At 57.3% G+C, this 19755-nt stretch overlaps 1 protein-coding gene across 4 annotated transcripts; it reads left to right on the top strand.

The window, feature by feature from the left end:
• The first annotated feature begins 392 nt into the window (after window positions 1–392).
• Window positions 393–18000, top strand: AGAP2 (ArfGAP with GTPase domain, ankyrin repeat and PH domain 2). 4 transcript variants are annotated; one of them, XM_059683397.1, is made up of 19 exons: window positions 393–739; window positions 7243–7301; window positions 8356–8443; window positions 8641–8726; window positions 8873–9020; window positions 10001–10135; window positions 10460–10569; window positions 10988–11146; window positions 11539–11625; window positions 11707–11811; window positions 12737–12899; window positions 13075–13194; window positions 13955–14083; window positions 14941–15000; window positions 15229–15377; window positions 15473–15563; window positions 15683–15905; window positions 16003–16258; window positions 16429–18000. In XM_059683397.1, exons 1-19 carry the CDS (start codon window positions 580–582, stop codon window positions 16669–16671), a joined length of 2571 nt encoding a protein of 856 aa, XP_059539380.1. In that variant the 5' UTR covers window positions 393–579; the 3' UTR covers window positions 16672–18000. The 4 variants fall into 4 exon arrangements, with proteins under 4 accessions (XP_059539380.1, XP_059539381.1, XP_059539378.1 ...); XM_059683395.1 differs by lacking the exon at window positions 393–739 and adding an exon at window positions 3678–5581; XM_059683398.1 differs by lacking the exon at window positions 14941–15000.
• The last annotated feature ends 1755 nt before the right edge of the window (window positions 18001–19755 follow it).

Genomic DNA, 19755 nt, shown 5'->3' with positions numbered 1-19755 from the left:
CTTTTAACCAGGACGTGGTAGCTGGCTGAGGAAGGGTTACATTGCAAGAGGTAAGGATGTAAGCTCTTTGGATGTGTAGAGTGGGTGGTGATTACAACTATAAACTGGAATGCAGGGCTCTAAGAGTGACAGGCCAAGTGTGTATGAATTCCTGCGAGCTTGAGACTGAACACAAATCTGTAGGTCACCCAGAGTTTAGGATTGCACCTGGGACCTGGCTTGCGACATTCTCCCAGCACCAACACCCATCTTAATTAGCCACCTCCCACAGGAGGCCCTAGGATGCTTGGATGCTTATTAAGGTTTCTCTATCCACCTGACAGGGGAATCTTAGCAGAGGCTGGCTGGCAGAGCTGATGGGCCAACACTAGAGGGAGTGGGAGGTGCAGGAGGTAGTGCTGACCCAGGCTGTGGGTTTGAAACTTACCAGTCAGGAAGTGAGGCCGACAGACGGAAGGGCGGGCAGGGGCGGGGAGTTCTGGGGCACAGCAGAAGGGGCCTGCTGGAGTTTGGGGGCTGGGGGCCATGGGCTTCAGGGCCAGAGGTTGCTGCTAGCCTGGCAAGGCAGGTTTGGGTAACATGCACGCCCAGAGGCAGCTGGCTGTAGCTGCAGTGAGAGCAGAAGTCAGACGGCATGAGGTAGCCAAGCAGGCGCTAAGCCGCCTCAGGAAACTGACAGAGAGGGTGGGCGACTCGGAACTTCGCGACAGCATCCGGGCCTCACTGAACAGCATACAAGGTAAGAGAAGGGTTAGCTCCCAACTTGGGGGTCTCGGGGGCCAGAAGGGGCATAGAAGGGTTTAATGGGTCATACATCATTTCCCAGTAAGCCACTTCCTAGTAGTCCCCAAGGTGGAGCTGGGATTTAGGGAAGAATACATTTGGAAAAGGACATGGGAGGTGTCATTCTTCCTCTTTCCCCAACTCTGAGCCTGCTCCTAGAGCAGCGGTTCTCAACCTGTGGGTCGCGACCCCTTTGGCGGTCGAACAACCCTTTCACAGGGGTCGCTTAAGACCATCCTGAATATCAGATATTTACATTACGATTCGCAACATTACGGTTATGAAGTAGCAACGAAAATAATTTTATGGTTGGGTCACAACATGAGGAACTGTATTTAAAGGGCCAGAAGGTTGAGAACCACTGTCCTAGGGGATCAAAATACAGGTCACTGCTGAGCTGACCTTCCTGGAAAGGGAGAAGTGGGTGAGCATGGGGTAGGCTTGGACCCTGCCTGGGGAATCCGGGGCAGGAAGCAGCCTGGGGCAGGAGGTTCTGGGACTGGATAATGTGTTCATTCCCAGGACCCACGAGGGATCAGTGACCTCTTGTTCTCCAGCTGTACAGAGAAACACACACACAAATGCATACACACATTAAAATGACCATACAGAGAATCCCAGGTTCCCAGGCACACACGAACATTCACGCAGCATGCTCTGCACAGCCGAAGTGCAGAGAAGTCCCCCAGGACTCTTCTTGGTCCCCTCTCTTCCCCATGCTCCTGTTCCTGTCTTCCCCCCCACACACCTTCCGCTCTACCTTCTTAGTGCCATTAGCACAAGTGATGACAATACAGGAAGGAAGTGCTGCCATGGCAACACCATCCGCCACATCCTCCTGCCCACCCCAGCTTCAACGCTGTGGTGGGGCCCTGGCAGGAAGGGCTCATCCATCCATGAGGCACCACCACTAAAGAACTGATGGAACTGGAGGTCTCTCCGGACTGTTCTCCTCTCATTACCTCTGAGGTGGCAGAGAGCTAACAAAAGCAGACTCCTTTGCTCATGAAAGTGTCTGGGAGAAGCACATCCTCCATATCCTGGTCTCTTCCAGCCTCTCCATTTTTAGCTGCCTACTTGGGGGTGGCAGATGGGGGCAGTGAAGAAGACCTCCTGCCAAATCTCTCTGATGGGAAAGGCCACCAGAGCCCAGCTTTTGGAAGGAACAGTTTGGTTCAGGTTCCTAAGGGAACAGTCTGATAATACCCTCCCTATTGCCCTTCTGACGCTGGTGCCTCCTGTCCCCCACCCTTTGCCAAGAACTACAGCTGACACCTTCCCTACAGCATTCATTGTTGGAAAGGCGGGGGGGGGGGGGGGGGGGGGTAGTGGCCCCATGGGGCCTCCTAGGGAGGAACTCCAAGCCCCATTCCTGTAGGAAAAAAGGGGGGAGAGGACATGTCTAGGGCAGGTAGAGGCCTCTGCTCAGCTCTGGAGAAGGAGGGAGTGGGGGGGGTGGGGGGGAGAGGCTGGAACCTCTGAGAAGACTCCACTCTTCGTAAGTGATTTGTTCCACTCTCCCCAGGAGTCAGGATTCTGTTCCCTTTGAATATAAGGAAAACTGAGGCCACCGATGGAAGGAAAAAAAAAAAAAAAGCCAGAATCAACAAATCTCCTTCACTCTCTTCTAGAAAAGACTACTGAGGGGTCTCCTGTCCTAGGGATGGTGTCATCTTGACGCTGCAAGGGCGGGGTGGGGGGAGGCTGCCGATGGATTGGGTACAGGTCTAGGGGGAAACAAAGGGTATCCAGCATCCCCGTACCGCCCTCCACCCTCCACCCCTACCAGGCCGCGCACGCCACGGGCTCCTGCCTCCAAGAGCCGCCCACGACAGCACTATTATAGTCTCGGCTGCGTCAGGAGGATGGGACGCCAAATTAGGGGAACGCTGAGACTCCCCGAACCCAAGGGTGGGTTCTCCAAGGCTGGCGGGAGTCCTCACCTAATTCCCGCCCCAGCCTGGTCGTGGCGGGGTCTCCATTTCCTTTCCCCATAGGCCTAACCCCTGGATACTTCTTCCCCGGCTTGAGGACAGTGCGCCTTGCACTGCAGGGTCCCTAGAGAGTGGGAGGTACAGGAACTGAGGGGCTCCTTATATTCGGGGGGGCGCTAAATAACCCACATGTGGGTAACTAGTTGTAGGGTGGTGCCTCCATGAACCCCAAATCACATGGCGCCCCCCCCCCTCCACACACACACCACCATGTATGCGGATCCCTCCTCTCGGCTTATCCCCGCTGTTTCTGAGGCACTCTTGGAGCTGGGGTTGCTATGGAGACGGGATGCATTTTAGCATGGGGTGGGGGTGTCAGTCTGTAGACATAGTCCTTCTCCTTCCACCTCCAGCTGCAGCCTTTGACTCACATTTCGGCCTGGGCTGTTCTGAGCCCCCAGGTCTCTCCCTGCAAGAGGCACCCTCCCCTCCTTCCTATCCTGCTAAGTTCCATGTTTGTCCGCGTCCCCAGGGAGCACTTTTCAAGTTCACTTTGGGACAGTTGTGTTCCAAGCGTGGCCTCGTGGATGTATTGCCTGAGTGGGGGTGGAGGTGGGCGAGAGGGCTGGGTGATGGGGAAGGAGCACATGCAAGTGCCTGGGGGAGACCAGGGGTCCTGGGAAAGGCATTTCCGAGTTCTCCGCTTTTCTGCATCAGCTTCCCCAGAACGTGCTCCGTTTCCGCCGTGGCCTGTTCACGCGTAGACTGACTTTTACCCTAGTCCTTAAATGCCGCACCCAACAGTCGCGCTCCCTGACTGTGCTGCGCTGGGGAGGGGGCTCGAGTGTTGGAGTAGGTGAGTCCAAGTTCCAGGGAATCCAGCCCAGGGTTTGGGAGGGAAATCCAGTCCTGGATTTTGCACCGCCTTCGCAGACAGCCGTGCTGGTAGAGAGAAGGTGGGGGAGCGATGGGGGGGTGGGGGCTGCCTCCTCCTCAATGTGAGGGGAGCGCCCGGACACAGCGCGCATCCGGACCGAGCCGAGCCCCGGCGAGCCCCCAGGACCCTTCGCCCGCATCTCACGCCCCTCCCCTCCTAGACCCCACACCCGTGGGTCCCCACCCCTCCGGCTTCCCCCCTTCCTCCCCCGCCGGCGACTGTATCTCCATCCCCAGCATCCTCCCCGCGCCCCTGCGAATCCCCCGCACGACCAGCCCCATTTAGCTCCCCACCCTCCTAGGGACCCCCTCCCGACCCTCCCCCGCGGCCCCTGTCCCTCAGTGCCCATTCCCCGCCTTTGCCTCCCCCGCACCCATTCCTCTTCTCCCCAAGCCTCAGGTCCCTCTTTCCCTCCCTCTCCCCTATTTGCCCCCACTCCTGTCTTCCCCGCCCTCCCCGCCCATTCAGCGCCCCCACCCAGGCCGGGGTGCAGGGCCCGGCGCGCCTCCCTGGAGCAGCACCAAGGTCCCGGGGCTCCGACGGGGTGGGGGCGCAGGGCGGGGAGCATGGGGAGGGGGCGCCCCGTGTGATGGGAGGGGGGCGCAAGCGGAGGCGGCGGAGGCGGCGGCGACAGCGGAGCCGGGCCGGGGGCTCAGCGGGGTCCGGGGGCTGGGGGCGGCGAGCAGGGCGGCCCCATGGCCGGGCCCCCCTGAGGCAGTCCAGGGGAGTCCCCTCCCCTCCCCAGCTCGGGGGTCTCGGGGCCCCATGAGCCGGGGCGCGGGCGCGCTTCAGCGCCGGACAACGACCTACCTCATCTCGCTGACCCTGGTCAAGCTCGAGTCGGTGCCTCCGCCGCCGCCTTCCCCGTCTGCGGTCGCAGCCCGCGCCCCTGGGACCAGAGGCGCGGAGACTGGGGATCCCGGCAGCCCCCGAGGCTCGGAGGAGCCGGGCAAGAAGCGGCACGAGCGTCTCTTCCACCGGCAGGATGCGCTGTGGATCAGCACGAGCAGCGCGGGCGCGGGGGGCGCCGAGGGCGCCGAGACCCCCGCCCTGTCCCCGGTTCCGGCCAGTCCCGCCCGCCCCGTCTCCCCGGCTCCCGGCCGCCGCCTCTCCCTCTGGGCCGCCCCTCCGGGGCCCCCGCTTTCCGGGGGGCTGAGCCCCGACCCCAAGCCCGGGGCCGCTCCCACCTCCTCCCGGCGCCCCCTGCTCAGCAGCCCGAGCTGGGGGGGCCCAGAACCTGAAGGCCGGGCGGGAGGGGGCGTCCCCGGCTCGTCCTCCCCGCACCCGGGCACTGGCAGCCGGAGGCTGAAGGTGGCGCCTCCCCCGCCGGCTCCCAAGCCTTGCAAGACCGTGACCACGAGTGGCGCCAAAGCCGGCGCGGGCAAGGGCGCAGGGAGCCGCCTGTCATGGCCCGAGAGCGAGGGCAAGCCCAGGGTCAAGGGGTCAAAGAGCAGCGCCGGGACGGGAGCTTCCGCCGCGGCCGCCGCAGGGGCGGGAGGCACGGCAGCCACGACCTCCGGTGGGGTCGGAGCGGGGCCCGGAGCCCGAGGGAAGCTGTCCCCCCGGAAAGGCAAGAGTAAGACCTTGGACAACAGTGACTTGCACCCCGGACCACCTGCCGGCTCTCCTCCTCCACTAACCATCCCGGCCACCTCGGCTCCAGGCGCTGCTCTCACCGTCGCCTCCGCGATGCCAACGGGGCCTGCACCGCCAAACGCCCTGGAGCCCCCAGCTCCGGGGCTGAAGCGGGGCCGGGAGGGGGGCCGAGCGTCCACTCGGGATCGCAAGATGCTCAAGTTTATCAGCGGCATCTTCACCAAGAGCACAGGGGGGCCTCCTGGCTCCGGGCCCCCCGCTGGGCCCCCAGGCCTGGCTTCTGGCAGCGGGTCCCGGGAGCTGCTGGGCACCGAGCTCCGCACCTCCCCTAGTGAGTAGGACCAGAGTCTGAGAACCGGGAGGGGAGGGCGCCTGGGAGGCTCAGCTTGGGTTGGGGGAGCCTGTGCAGGGCGGAACTGGGGGAGCTTCTCTCCTGGTGGGCAGAGCAGCCGGGCTGCCCTCTCTGCCAAGGACTGGGGTAAGGACTAAGAGGTCCTGACGGGGGCGAGTAGCGACGTGGTGGGACAGGAGAAGTGACTTGATTTCAGGGGGATTCGGAAAGCCTCGGAGCTTTCTGGGAGAAGAATACCCTTGGTCAGAGAGACTGCTGGAAATTGCTCAAGCTCCAGACCCCCACTTCCAGCCGCAGCTGGAGTCTGGGAGCCTGGAAGCAGGACTCTGCCTGGTCCAGAGGGACATGGAAGGGGAAAGGGATTAGGGAGCTCAGTTTCCCCCAGCACTGGGGGCAGGTGGCGTGAGAATGCCCTTGCAGGCAGCTCCTGGCCAGGGCCAGGTCAGGCCCCGGGCTGAGAGCAGGCTGGCGAGGCAGCAGGAAGGGGCTCGGTTTCTTTCCATGCAGGTGGATTGGGGAGCCAGGGAGTGCTAGGGCCTGGATGGTGCCGGGTACTTGAACGTGAAGTGAGAGGGGGCAGAAGGAAGCCTCACTCCCCCCACTGCCCACCCAGGCCCCAGAGCCTAATGGAAACCCCCAGGGGGCTGACCAGGAGTGACTCGAGGGGAAGGGGGGGACTGCTGCAAAGGCAATTCTTACCCCCTGGAGCCTTGGGAGGGGGTACGGAGAAGGTGGTGTTTCATTCCGGGGAGGGGGTGTCTTTATTTCTTATCTTTTTTTCTCCTGGAAGAGAGGCGAGGGACTCATGGTTTAGCTCACACTCCTGGAGGGGAGGCAGGTCCGTGAGCGGGGGCGGCTCCCGGGGTTTGGCTCTGGAGCGGGTGGGAGCAGATGGCTCCGGATCCCAGAGTTCCCGCCGCAGCTGCGGCACCCCGGGAACGTCCGGCCAGTGTCAGGCGCGGGGGCTGGACCGGCGGGCGGAAGGAGCATCCTGCCTCCTCCCACTCCTCCAGGCCTGTGGCTTCTCTCCGCCAGGGAGTGGAGCCCTTGCCCATATTTCTTTTGGAGCATGCTGGTGGGGACGGTTATGGGAGAAGGGGGCACAGAAAATCCAAGCACCATTCCTCCGGCTGTGGGGAGGGGCCAGGGCCTTCAGCCACTGACCTTGAACAAGGGAAGGTTTATCCCTCACCTCAGTTTCCCTCCTGTGACATGGAGATTGAGGAAGATCCACTCCCTTCTATGTCCCAGCCCCGCCTCCCAGGGTCAGCCCGGGAATCAGACAGGCCTTTGGGTAGGAGACCCCCACATTCTTCCAGAGGAAAGGACCCACCACTGTCAGAGCCCTGGTCTCAAGGTCTGGGGCAGGGACTTACAGTTTGGGGATGTGTTTTAAGGGAGATGCCAAGTGAAGTATTTTCGTCTTGCTGACTCCGTTGCTAAGCAACCACTGAGCGGCAGCAACAGCTGTGCCGAGAGCTGGCTAGGATGGGAGGACTGGGGACCACTCTCAACCCTAGCCTTTCCACGCAGCTCCCCAGCCCAGGCAGGGTTCTGAGGGTTAAGGAGGAGGGGTGGCGAGGGTTGGAAGTCCTCCTGAGCCTGGAGCATCCCCTCTTATGGCTCCTTTCCCATTGCAGAGGCTGTGGTCAATAGCCAGGAATGGACTTTGAGCCGCTCCATTCCTGAACTGCGCCTGGTAGGTAACCTGGTCCCCTTGTCTGCAGGAAGGCTGACCTCCTGTTCACTGCGCCCTCCACTCTCTCTCCTTCATCTCTTCCTTCCCCTCTCTCTGTGAGAAAAGGGGATCATTTTTTTAGTTCTCCTGAGATTCTACCTTCGCGGCACCTTCCTGAGGCTTCACACATCCTCACAACTTTTTCTTTTCTTTTTTTTGTTTTGTTGTTGTTGTTCATAATTTTTATTTATTTTTTATTGTTTTATTGCTTAAAGTATTACAAAGAGTATTACATATGTCTCCTTTATTTCCCCGCCCTTGACAATCCCCTGGCCTCCCCTACCCCCCAGTGTCTTATGTCCATTGGTTATGCTTATATGCACAACTTTTTCTTTAGTCTCCTTTTCTCTATGTATCCATGGTTGTCTTTCAGGCTTCTCCTCACTTCTGGCATCTCTCCTATAGTCCTTCATATTCTATTGCCTAGAATTGGGTAAAACTTTTCAACCAGTGCCTAGGGCAGTGATGGCGAACCTTTTGAGCTCAGCGTGTCAGCATTTTGAAAAACCCTAACTTAACTCTGGTGCCGTGTCACATAGAGAAATTTTTTGATATTTGCAACCATAGTAAAACAAAGATGTATATTTTTGATATTTATTTAATATATTTAAATACCATTTAACAAAGAAAAATCAACCAAAAAAATGAGTTCACGTGTCACCTCTGACACACGTGTCATAGGTTCGCCATCACTGGCCTAGGGCTTTGACATGCTCCCTCCCCCCTATACACACATCTAGTATGTTTTCTAAACAGCACAACACACACACACACACACACACACACACACACACACACAAATGGTACTGAGTTGCTGACATTATTCAGCTTTTTGTGATTATTTCTTGCCACACTCCTGGCCTGATCTTCCCAGACACGCTCCTGACTGTCATCTTGGCCCTGTGGGACCCTCCTTGGATGATTTAACACTGCCAAATCTCTTCAAGTTCTCCAGACTCAAGCATACTGCCGCCTCTCAACTTCCATAATCTCTGCTCTACAAACTTGTCTGCAGGGTGTACTGGGCGATGCCCGGAGTGGGAAGTCATCGCTCATCCATCGATTCCTGACTGGTTCATACCAGGTGCTGGAGAAGACAGAGAGTGAGTTCATAGGAGTCATAGTAAACTAAGGATTGGGGTCAAGGATCCAGGATTAATGACTAGATAGTGTGATCAATGACTAGGTGGGAATGGAGACCAGAGGGAAGGATGAGGCCATGACAGCTAAAGTAGAGGGATAATGGGGTGGTCTGGTGACCTGTGACCTCTGACCTACCACTTCCAACCTTTCTGCACAGGTGAGCAGCACAAGAAAGAGATGTTGGTGGATGGACAGACTCATCTGGTGTTGATCCGAGAGGAAGCTGGGGCACCTGATGCCAAGGTGAGGGGTGAGGTATGGGGTAGTCAGGCTTGCTGGGGTCAGCACTGGCCAAGGGAGTGGGCTCTGGTTTCCCAGGTCTAACTGGGAATAGCATTGAAAGAAATGGACTTGTTTGACCCTCTCTTTGTCCTCTCACCCCCCGCAAGTTCTCAGGCTGGGCAGATGCTGTGATCTTGGTCTTCAGCTTGGAGGATGAGAACAGTTTCCAGGCTGTGAGCCGTCTCCACGGGCAGCTGAGCTCCCTTCGGGGGGAGGGACGAGGAGGTCTGGCGCTGGCATTGGTGGGGACGCAAGGTAAAGAGGGGCTGGGAAGGTACTACGATGGCTACTGGGCTATTGCCCAGCACACGAGAGAACTTGGTAAGGTATAGAAGTGGCCACGTGGATTCTAGTTACCTCTGGAAGGAGCCTGGTCTCCAGATCAGGGAGCCATTAAGCCAACACAAACTTCCCAGGACCCAAGCAGAGAGGAGGCTCTCCCGGGAGGGAGGAAGGGACAGTAGCAGTCTCCATCCTCTGAGATGTTGCCTGCCTTGTGTTCTTATGCTCTCATTTCCCGATGCCATCACCATGGTAAACAAAAGCTCAGTCCCTAGTGCTGATAGAAAGCCTTTTCCACTCTCCCTTGCTACAGCTGGGTCAGGCTGACACCTTTCAAAGGAACCTATTCAAAGCAAAGATAAAGCACAAATGAAATGATGGAGAAAACACAGAGGGCAGAAAACCTTTTAGAGAAGTGATTCAGAGGTGCTCAGACTCTCCACCAGGGCCGAGAAAAGCTCCTTCCACCACCACCTGCGTGAGGCCGCAGGGCTGTCTGGATGCCTGTCCAGCAGGTGCCTGCTTCCACCTGTTGCCTCCAGCCTTCCCATGGCAGAGGGAGCAGGCCACCTGTTACGCACGGCTCTCCAGCCTTTTCCTAGTTCACGTGCCAGGCGTTCTCCCTTTCAGTTCAGGGTTCATTGGACTCTCAGGACAGGGTGATTGTCACTTGTGAGTCCCAACCATTGTAGACCTTGTCAGGAAGCTCCACCGACTCTGCAGTGTTTTCTGAAGACCCATACAGAGCGCACTCCGCCGACTCATAATGCAGCTGGGCATTTGAGCTGGGTCCAGACCTTACAAAAGGCTATGTACTCCGTTCCACTGGCCACAGGAGAGGTTCTTTCAGACCCTGTCCCTAGTGGGTCCAGCCTGGGACTGGAGCCCAAGGGAAAGGAAAGCAGGAAAAGTGGGGAGGGGGCCTTGATCCCGCTCCTTTCCTGCGCCCTCAGACAGGATCAGTGCTTCTTCCCCTCGGGTCGTGGGTGATGCTCGTGCCAGAGCTCTGTGCGCAGACATGAAACGCTGCAGCTACTACGAGACTTGTGCGACCTATGGGCTCAATGTGGACCGGGTCTTCCAGGAGGGTGAGTGTGGTCATCCCAGCAAATGTGGGGAACGGGGCTAGAGGATAGTCTTAGAGGCTGCGCATCCGGGCCTCGCTCTGTGGGTGATAGTCGGTCATTCGCCTGTGCGGGAGGCAGGGGGACCAGGGAGGTCAGAGAGGTCTTGCGTAATAGCCACAGGTCTTTCTGGACTGGAGGAGCTGGCAGGGTTACATGTGGCACGAAGGCCACACTGATAAGAAACTTGGGGCCTACGTTATCTCTTGGGGATTTCTCAAAGCTGGGCACCAGAGGGTGTTCTTGGGTATCTGCCCTACTCACACCCCCTTCCCCTCCCACCTCCAGTGGCCCAGAAGGTGGTGACCTTACGCAAACAGCAACAGCTTCTGGCTGCCTGCAAATCCCTGCCCAGCTCCCCAAGCCACTCAGCTGCTTCCACTCCCGTAGCTGGGCAGGTGAGTTGGGGCTTCCGGGTCCACAGAGGGGCTGGTAAGAATCTGAGTGGCTGGTGATCCAAGGATAGGTTCAGAGCGCCCAAGGAGGCTGGAGGAGGGGGGGCAGGTGGGAATGGTAGTGACACCATTTGTAGAAAGTGCATTGGACTGGAAAGCCACACGGTTTCAGACATCGTTTGCAATGTCCTTGAGCAAGTCACCTAAACCTCCCAAGGTTTTTAGGAAAATTATATGGCAAAAACTTGTGAGGTCGACTTTGTAAAACTAAAGCACTATGACTATGCTAGTGAGGAGTTTTCTTATTAATGCTAATACAAGTAAATGGTGATGAGATCGAGGAATTTCCCGGGTTCCTCATAACTAGATGTAACTGTAGCTTGGTGGGATGGGAGCATTTCAGCTATTTTGACTTCTCCAGGCTAGTAACGGGGGCCACACTAGCGACTACTCTTCTTCCCTCCCGTCCTCACCCAATGTCGGTCACCGCGAGCTCCGAGCTGAGGCAGTGGCAGTGGCTGGATTGAGCACCCCAGGGTCCCTGCACCGGGCAGCCAAGCGCAGGACCAGCCTTTTTGCGGTATTGGATATGCTGACCCCCATCCCCTGTCCTCCGTTACCTGCCCATCTTCCCTGGTCCCTAGACCCCTCTTTTGGACCCTTATTCATTTGTCTTTCCTGTCCTTCCATCAGTGTATCCCTCCATCCATCCTCTAACTCAGTGGTTCTCAACCTTCCTAATGCCACGACCCTTTAATACAGTTCCTCATGTTGTGGTGACCCCCAACCATAAAATTATTTTTGTTGCTACTTCATAACTGTAATGTTGCTACTGTTATGAATCGTAATGTAAATATCTGACATGCAGGATGTATTTAGGCGACCCCTGTGAAAGGGTCATTCGACCCCCAAAGGGGTCGCAACCCACAGGTTGAGAACCGCTGCTCTAACTGATGCCAATAACCATTCCAGAATCGCCGGGGCAGTGACTCTGAAAAGCGGAGCTTGGACAGTCGGGGAGAGACAACAGGGAGTGGGCGAGCCATTCCCATTAAACAGGTGGGTGGTCCAGGGCTGAGGGCAGGCTGGAGGTAGCTGATCCTAACTGGGCTCACCCACATGTCTTTCTCCACACTGCAGAGCTTTCTACTAAAGCGAAGTGGCAATTCCTTGAACAAAGAATGGAAGAAGAAATACGTGACCCTGTCCAGTAACGGCTTCCTACTTTACCACCCCAGCATTAACGTGAGTGGCAGAGGCTGGCTGCCACAGTGCTGGCCTTAGACGCCCTTCCAGCTCTACGAGTCTGTGCCTCTGACAAACACTAGTATTTCTGGGAAGCTCGTCTGGCTCTCTCTTTTTTTTTTTATTTTATTGATTTTTTACAGAGAGGAAGGGAGAGAGATAGAGAGTTAAAAACATCGATGAGAGAGAAACATCGATCAGCTGCCTCTTGCACATCTATCTCCTGCTGGGGATGTGCCCGCAACCAAGGTACGTGCCCTTGACCGGAATCAAACCTGGGACCTTTCAGTCTGCAGGCCGACATTCTATCCACTGAGCCAAACCGGTTTCGGCATCGTCCGGTTCTCTTAAGTTTAGCAAGCATGTTGAAGGTTAGGTACCTCCCAGGTGCCCAGCCCGGGGATGAAAAGGTAACTATGTCTCCCCAGGGACTTTCCACCTAGTGGGAGAGCATGGAGACAGGGCCTCCACCTGGCCTGCCCTTCAGGGAATGCTTTCTGGAGGAGACAATGCTGACATTGTTTGGCTCATCCCAGCCCATTGAGCTCTAAGAGCCCCCCTTTTTTATATACATTTTTATTGATTTCAGAGAGGAAGGGAGAGGCAGAGAGAGATAGAAACATCAATGATGAGAGAGAATCATTGATTGGCTGCCTCCTGCACACCCCACACTGGGGATCGAGCCCAAAACCCAACCCAGGCATGTGCCCTGACTGGGAATTGAACCGTGACTGCCTGGTTCATGGGTCGATACTCAACCACTAAGCCATGCTGGCCAGACATTTTTCTTTTCTTTAAAAATTTTTTTTCTTTTATTTAAGAGCGCCCCCTCTTGAGTCCTTCTCTATTCCCTACTATTGGTTGCTTCCCAGCACCGCCAAGGAACCCAACCTTCCCTATTTTCTTAACCCCTGTGCCCCTCCAGGACTACATCCACAGTACCCACGGCAAGGAGATGGACTTGCTACGAACAACAGTCAAAGTCCCTGGCAAGCGGCCCCCACGGGCCATCTCTGCTTTTGGCCCCTCAGCCAGCATCAATGGGCTCGTCAAGGACATGAGCACTGTCCAGATGGGTGAAGGCTCTGGTGAGTGGGGCTCATGACAGAGGGCAGGAGAGGGGCCAGGGCTAGGGGGAAAGGAGGGGTATAGGGAAGTAGGGACTGGATAAGTGAGAAGGTGGGTGATAAAGACGTACCACGAAGGCATGGGCCCAGAGACCGAGTGGCTCACTGAGGTTTTATATTCTTCTCCTTCCAACAGAAGCCACTACTCCCACGCCAAGCTCAAGCCCCAGCCCCAGTTCCCTGCAGCCACCATCAGACCAGACATCCAAACACTTGCTGAAGCCAGACCGGAATTTGGCCCGAGCCCTCAGCACTGGTCAGTGAGGACCCATCTTCCATCCACTATCTTTCAGATCCAGATGGGATGTGGGTGGGAAATGAACTTGGGGTGGAAGCTTGGAGACTGGAATCCAATGCATGAGTGCATACGTTAAGCATCTACTGGGTGCAGGCACCAAGCTCACCATTATCATGTTTATCATGATGTTTAAGACAAGCGGGTTCTAGAGCTAAATTGCGTGAACTTGAATCCTGGCTTGCCAGTGGGGGCAAGTTACTTGATCTCTCCATGACTCAGTTTCCTCATCTATAAAATAGAGATAACAGTTTCTATTTGAAAGAGTTGCTTTAAAGCTTAAAAAAAAATGAGAACATTGTCTAGCACATAGTCAGTATTCAGTGTTTGGAATGCTTAGAAATCTATCTATCTATCTATATTTTTCTTAATTTATTTAAAATAGCAAGTAACATTGTAACAAGTAATCCTTACAACAACCTTGTCAGGTCAAGATGATTATCCCCATTTTAGGGATGAAGAAACTGAGGCTCAGAAGATTAAGTGACTTGCTCAAGGTCTCAAGGCCAGTAAGTGGCAGAGCCCGGATCTGAGTACAGGTCTGACTCTAAACCACTCATCTGCCCACCTCAGGAATAATCCAGGAGGACCTCCTGGAGAGGGACAGTTGAAAGGAGGGAACCCTAAAATGCCAAAGCTAGTTCAGGGGAGGAGACAGGCTGTGATGAAATCAGGAAATCTGTGGAGGGGCAACTGAGGCAGCTGTGTCCCCCTTCCTAAGACTGTACCCCATCTGGAGACCTGAGCCCCCTGAGCCGGGAACCTCCTCCTTCTCCCATGGTGAAGAAGCAGAGGAGGAAAAAATTGACAACGCCGTCCAAGACTGAAGGCTCCTCTGGGCAGGCTGAAGGTGAGGCGTTGGTGGGCAGTTGCACTCCCACTCTGGACCCTCACCCCCAACTCTAGACCCCTGGCCTAGTTCCTGCAGGAGGAGGAAAAGTGTCTGAGCTGAGTGCTTGACTATCATTACCACTTTGCACACAATTTAGTGAAAAAGTGAATGGACACCCCTCAGCCCTTGTCCTTCCTCTTGTTGCCCAGTCAATGCCTTTTAGCCCAGCAGTCCCAGCACCCTGTGCCCAATGACCTCTCTCCTGATGACCTTCTACTTCCCCTTCCTGCCCTCAACTCTGTTTACCACCTCAGCTCCTGCACCCAGGGCCCCATGACCCCCAGGGACTCAGCCCCTGATCTCAACGTCCCCCTTTAACTCCTCAGCTCCTGACCATCCAGCCCCTGTTCCCAGTAACTTCCTATGATCACCAAGCTCCCCTGACAGCTCTTGACCCCAGAGAAGCCCCCAAATCCTTAAGACTTCTCAACCCCAGGCCCCCTCACCCCAGGCCTGTGACCCACCTTCTGTACCCTTTCCCCATGTTTACTCAGTTCCTGACCATCCCTTCCCCTCCCAGAGACCCGGCTCCTCATTGACCATGATAACCGGTCCCCACCGCCCCTGCTCTCTGCTGGGTGCTCAGGCCCAGCCTCCAGATCTGCCTGCTCTCATGGCTCTTGGCTTCCGCTCTACTCTGCTCCGGGGCCACTGACTTTAGTTCTGCTTTCTCTCCCCATCTGTCTGTCCTGCTTTGTCTCTGGCACTCTGGCACTCTCTCTCCTTCTCTCCATCTACCTCTTTTTCTCTTTCTTGGTCTTTTTCTCTGTTCTGCTCTCTATTCTATCTCTATATCCTTCGCTTCGGGAAACCAGCCAAGCGCAAAATGTGGAAACTAAAATCCTTTGGTAGTTTAAGAAATATTTATAAAGCAGGTAACAAGCGGGGAGCTGGGAGGGGCGCTCAGCTGGGTTGCAGAGGGGTGGGGGTGCCCCTGCCTTCCCCTGCATGTGCTCGGGCTTCCTGCTCTCCCCCACCTCTGCTTCCCCAGCCCTTCTGCCCACTCCCAGGGGCTTGGGATGGACATCAGGGAGGAAGGTTTGGGGAAGGCAGCTCCTGTTTGAACTCTCTCCCTCATGACCCCATCCCATCCCCCCACCCAGAGGAAAACTTCGAGTTCTTGATCGTGTCCAGCACTGGTCAGACGTGGCACTTTGAGGCCGCCAGTTTTGAGGAGCGGGATGCCTGGGTCCAGGCAATTGAGAGTCAGATCCTAGCCAGTCTGCAATGCTGTGAGAGCAGCAAGGTCAAGGTAATGGGGGTGAAAGGTTTGGGGGGAAAGCAGAGGTGAGTGTCTGGAGAAGGGGTCCCCGGGAGAGTCAGTAATAACCCCAGCCCTTTCTGCAGCTGCGCACAGACAGCCAAAGCGAAGCCGTGGCTATCCAGGCGATCCGGAACGCCAAGGGAAACTGTATCTGCGTGGACTGCGGGGCTCCCAGTGAGCGCAAGGGGGCAGTGGAGGGGCCTGGGAGGGAGTGTGATTCGTGGGCGTTGGCGATTTCGGGGTGGGTGCCCGTGTTGGCTCTGCGGGGAGCCAATTTCTCACTCCGTCCCCAGACCCCACGTGGGCCAGCTTAAACCTGGGCGCGCTCATCTGCATCGAGTGTTCCGGCATTCACCGGAACCTGGGCACGCACCTGTCCCGCGTCCGCTCGCTGGACTTGGACGACTGGCCTCGGGAGCTGACCCTGGTGCTGACGGCAATTGGCAACGATATGGCCAACCGCGTGTGGGAGAGCAACACGCGGGGCCGAGCCAAGCCCACGCGGGACTCCTCGCGGTATGTGCGAGGGAACAGATTGGGGGGCTCCCGAGAGGGTCCACCCGGGGGGGAGGGAGGGTCCCGAGAGCCTTTCCCATCGATCCTGGTCTTGCAGGGAGGAGCGTGAGTCATGGATTCGCGCCAAGTACGAGCAGCTGCTGTTCCTGGCGCCGCTGGGTTGTCCGGAGGAGCCTCTGGGCCGCCAGCTGTGGGCTGCAGTGCAGGCCCAGGACGTGGCCGCCGTCCTCCTGCTTCTGGCCCACGCGCGACACGGGCCGCTAGACACCAGCGTGGAAGACCCGCAGCTCCGCTCCCCACTGCACCTGGCGGCCGAGCTCGCCCACGTCGTCATCACGCAGCTGCTGCTGTGGGTAAGTGAGTGGGGGTGGGTGAAGGGGTCTGGAGGGCTCCCTCTCGGAAACGGCCAGGCAGGGGGAGCCTGTGTCCTCACCGGGACCCTCTGGTGGGCCTGGGAGTCTGGGGGCGCGGCGTGCGGGCGACCTCCCGGGGCTGCGCGGTCACCGGCCGCTTCCGCCCGCAGTACGGCGCCGACGTGGCCGCCCGGGACGCGCAGGGCCGCACCGCGCTGTTCTACGCGCGCCAGGCAGGGAGCCAGCTGTGCGCCGACATCCTCCTCCAGCACGGCTGCCCCGGCGAGGGCGGCAGCGCCGCCACCACGCCCAGCGCGGCCACCACGCCCAGCATCGTCGCCACGCCCAGCCCCCGCCGCCGGAGCAGCGCCGCCAGCATGGGCCGCGCCGACGCCCCCGTCGCGCTGGTCTAGTTGCCCAGCGGGAGAGACGCCCTCACGGGCCGGGCACGACCGCACCGGGTGGACCGCTGGACAGATGCACCCACTCACCACTCCAACCCGCCCCCCGCCCCATGAGAGCACTTCTTCCCCCCACGAAGGCACAGCCCTCACCCCTCCCAGAAGACACAGACTCACCTCCCTCTCCACAACGAGGCATGGAGACCCCGCTCAACACGCCCCCTCTCCGCTGTTGGCTCCCTTGGATGGCTCTGGGTCTACCGGTTTGGTGTTTGAGGAAGGGGACGACCGCGCTTCCCTGCTCCCGGGCCAACCATGCCCACTCGCGCCCCCTAAGGGCGGGGGAACGCTCCAGTCCTGCCTGTGCTTGACAATCCCAAGGCCTGGAGCACACCCCCAGGCTGGCTCCTGGGGCGACGCCACGCCAGAGGGAGGGCTTAATTCGGGGAGGGCTGGCCCCGGGACTTGGGGACAATAAGGGACCCCACCCCTTCCATGCTAATCTCACTGCCCAGTGAAGGGGAAGGGCAGCGAGGGGCAGGACCCCTGCTGCCCATGAGGGGTAGGGGGGTCCCCAACCCTTTCCGTGAAAGGGACCATGAGGAGTGGAAATCAAGACGTCCCCCTAAAGCCACCCATGGATGGAAGCTAAAGGGCTGGGGGAGCCAAGAGCCTGGGTCCCTCCTCACTACTATCTTAGGAGGGAGGAGGGATGGAGCAGGAGCAGGCTAAGGGGGCTGGGTAGCAGCCTTGTAATTTATTGCTTTGTTCCCAAACAAGGGGACAGGGGTGGGCAGGGGCTTGGGGAGGGTGATTCAGGGTAGGGAAAGCCAAGGGTGGGAAGAGGGTGGGGTGGGGTGGGGGTGCTCTTGGGTTGTGAGTGTCTGTGACCGTGACTGCGTACCTGTGACTGTGCAGCACCCGTGGTGATCTGGGGTAGGGGGCACCCCTACAATGGGACCCCTCTCCCACTATTTTTCATATACAGCCCCTCCCTCCCACTGGAGCTTCTCCAGACCCACCCCTCAACCCCATGATCCCTCCCAGCCAGGGTAAGAAGATGTGAGGTGGCTGGGAGGGTTTCCAGGCCCCCTGCCCTACCCTCAGAAAATGGGTGGTGGGGTGGACTTACCTGGCCCAGCCCTGCCTCCCTCAGTCAACCCAGCCCTTGGGTCCTCTGTGTCCGTGGTGTCCGGTCTTTTTTTTTTTTTTTTTTTTTCTGGCTAAAATATTTTGCAAAGGACCAGGTAATTGGGAAGGGGAGGGGGCATTGTCCCCATCTCCTCAGAGACAGGTGGTGTGAATCTTCAACAGCAATTAAAGAGGAAATGATTTTGTCTAGGGGGTGAGCTGGTGGTCTGTTCTTGAAGAAGTGGGTCAGGGAATGGCCTTGGGCAAGGTGGGGAACTGGAGGTGGGAGAGGGCCACCCCTAGAGGGTGCCTCCTGCTGTGGCTGGTGGCAGGGTATCCTCAGTCTCTAAGGGCACGGAGGTGGTAGGTCAGATACTCCATCATGTACAAGAGTTCTGGCTTCATGTAGAAGAAGGAGACAGGCAGGTCAGAGCAACAGTGGGATCCAGGGACCAGAGAAGTGACTCCCAAGATGACCCCAGTTCTGGAAAGGAGTTTAGAGGAGAGGCTGCTTGGAGAAGTGAGAGGATGGGGTAGTTTTGGTTAAGAGCAGGAATTTTGGAGTTAGATCTAATTTTGAAACTAGGCCCTCCACGTCGTAGCCAGGTTGCCTTGGTTAGGTTACCTGAGTGGTATGTGTTGGTTGGGCACCTGGTAAGGGCTCGAGGGCCAGCCCATGGGAGACTGTCCCAGGCTAGCCTGCTGACCTTGAGCACCTGGTACTGGAAGTAGAGCTTATTACAGTAGGGTCCTTCTCTTGGCCAAGAGGGAAGAGGTACAAGATCTCCCAACTGCAGAGTCCCTGATGTCCCTGAAATCCATGCTCAGTTGATGCAGACATTTGCTCACTTCCACATCATCCACAGGACCAGGGAGGCCATAGCATCCTATGGCCAGTGCTGCCTCCAACAGCTGCAGCACTTGCTTAGCATGTAGCCAATTCTGCTGTTCGGTCTTCATGTGCAGCCAAAGTGTTTTGCCCTGGGAGAGGGCTGGGTGGGGTGGTATTGGGCCAGCAGCCAACACAGGCTTGGCACAGCCACCCACGTGTTGTCATCACCTTGATGGACCAGTCAGTGGCCCTTTGTCTTCCAGTAGAGTTGGTGCCGGCTCTCAGCCCCATGACGGACATTCAGCTGCAGGCGAGCCACCAAGCTAATTAGATGTGGTTACAGCAATGGGCCCAGGTCCCATCCACACGGAGGCCCTGGTTCTGCAGCTTCTTGGGCTGGGTGATCACCCGGCACAGTAGCCTAATCAAGGACAGCTGTAGTCAGCATGCTCGGTTGAAAAGATGGATTCAGAGGTGCAGTGCATCGAAAATGCAGATGCAGTTGTGTGATTTGGGAAGGCAAAGGGAGAGGAAGAGAGGCAAGTGGCAAAGAAGACTCAACTAGAAGACCTGGCCACTTTCCTTGCAGCGCAAAGACCCTGGATTCCCCCACTTCATCTCCTTTCCTTCTTGGTGGCAAAAGCTTACTCCCTCAGAAGCTCAGCAGTGAGAGAGTATGGGAAGGGGACAGGGACCCTGGAGAGAATGGAATTACTACAGGCATCACAGGCCAGGGGTAAGTTTCTTTCATATCCAGCCAGTGAAAGGTAGGGTGTCAGCAAATCCCAACACTGAGTAACCCACAGGATTCTTTCTTCGTGGGCTGCATCTTTGGTTTGGTTGGAGATGTAAAGGGTGGTAGTGGATGGGTGACAACATATCATGCCCTCCAGGTGATGTCAGAATAGGACTCTAGAAGGGAACTCCCTGTGGGGCTGCAGGAGAGCTGATACTCATACCACCATCCCAACTTGCCTTGGGTGTCCTTACCTCGATTCTTACTACCATCTGCCCTCCCCGTTCCCATCCCATCTGGTTGCCATCTGCCACACACCCTGCTCCATTCCCCTTTCATTTGCCTTAGCACAGCTGGGGCAGACCAACCTCCTCCATGGGATTTTCACCAACAGCCA

This window comes from Myotis daubentonii, chromosome 2 (genome assembly GCF_963259705.1).
Source record: "Myotis daubentonii chromosome 2, mMyoDau2.1, whole genome shotgun sequence".
In the NCBI taxonomy this organism is placed as follows: Eukaryota; Metazoa; Chordata; class Mammalia; order Chiroptera; family Vespertilionidae; genus Myotis; species Myotis daubentonii.
Note: the sequence above shows the minus strand (reverse complement) of the source record. Positions and strands in the feature narration are given on the sequence as shown.

Coding starts and splice junctions, on each gene's coding strand:
- AGAP2 (XM_059683395.1), top strand. CDS start 4,420: ATGAGCCGGGGCGCGGGCGCGCTTCAGCGCCGGACAACGACCTACCTC. Junction 8,727..8,872: donor CTGGGGCACCTGATGCCAAG/GTGAGGGGTGAG, acceptor ACCCCCCGCAAG/TTCTCAGGCTGGGCAGATGC. Junction 11,626..11,706: donor GAGCCATTCCCATTAAACAG/GTGGGTGGTCCA, acceptor TCCACACTGCAG/AGCTTTCTACTAAAGCGAAG.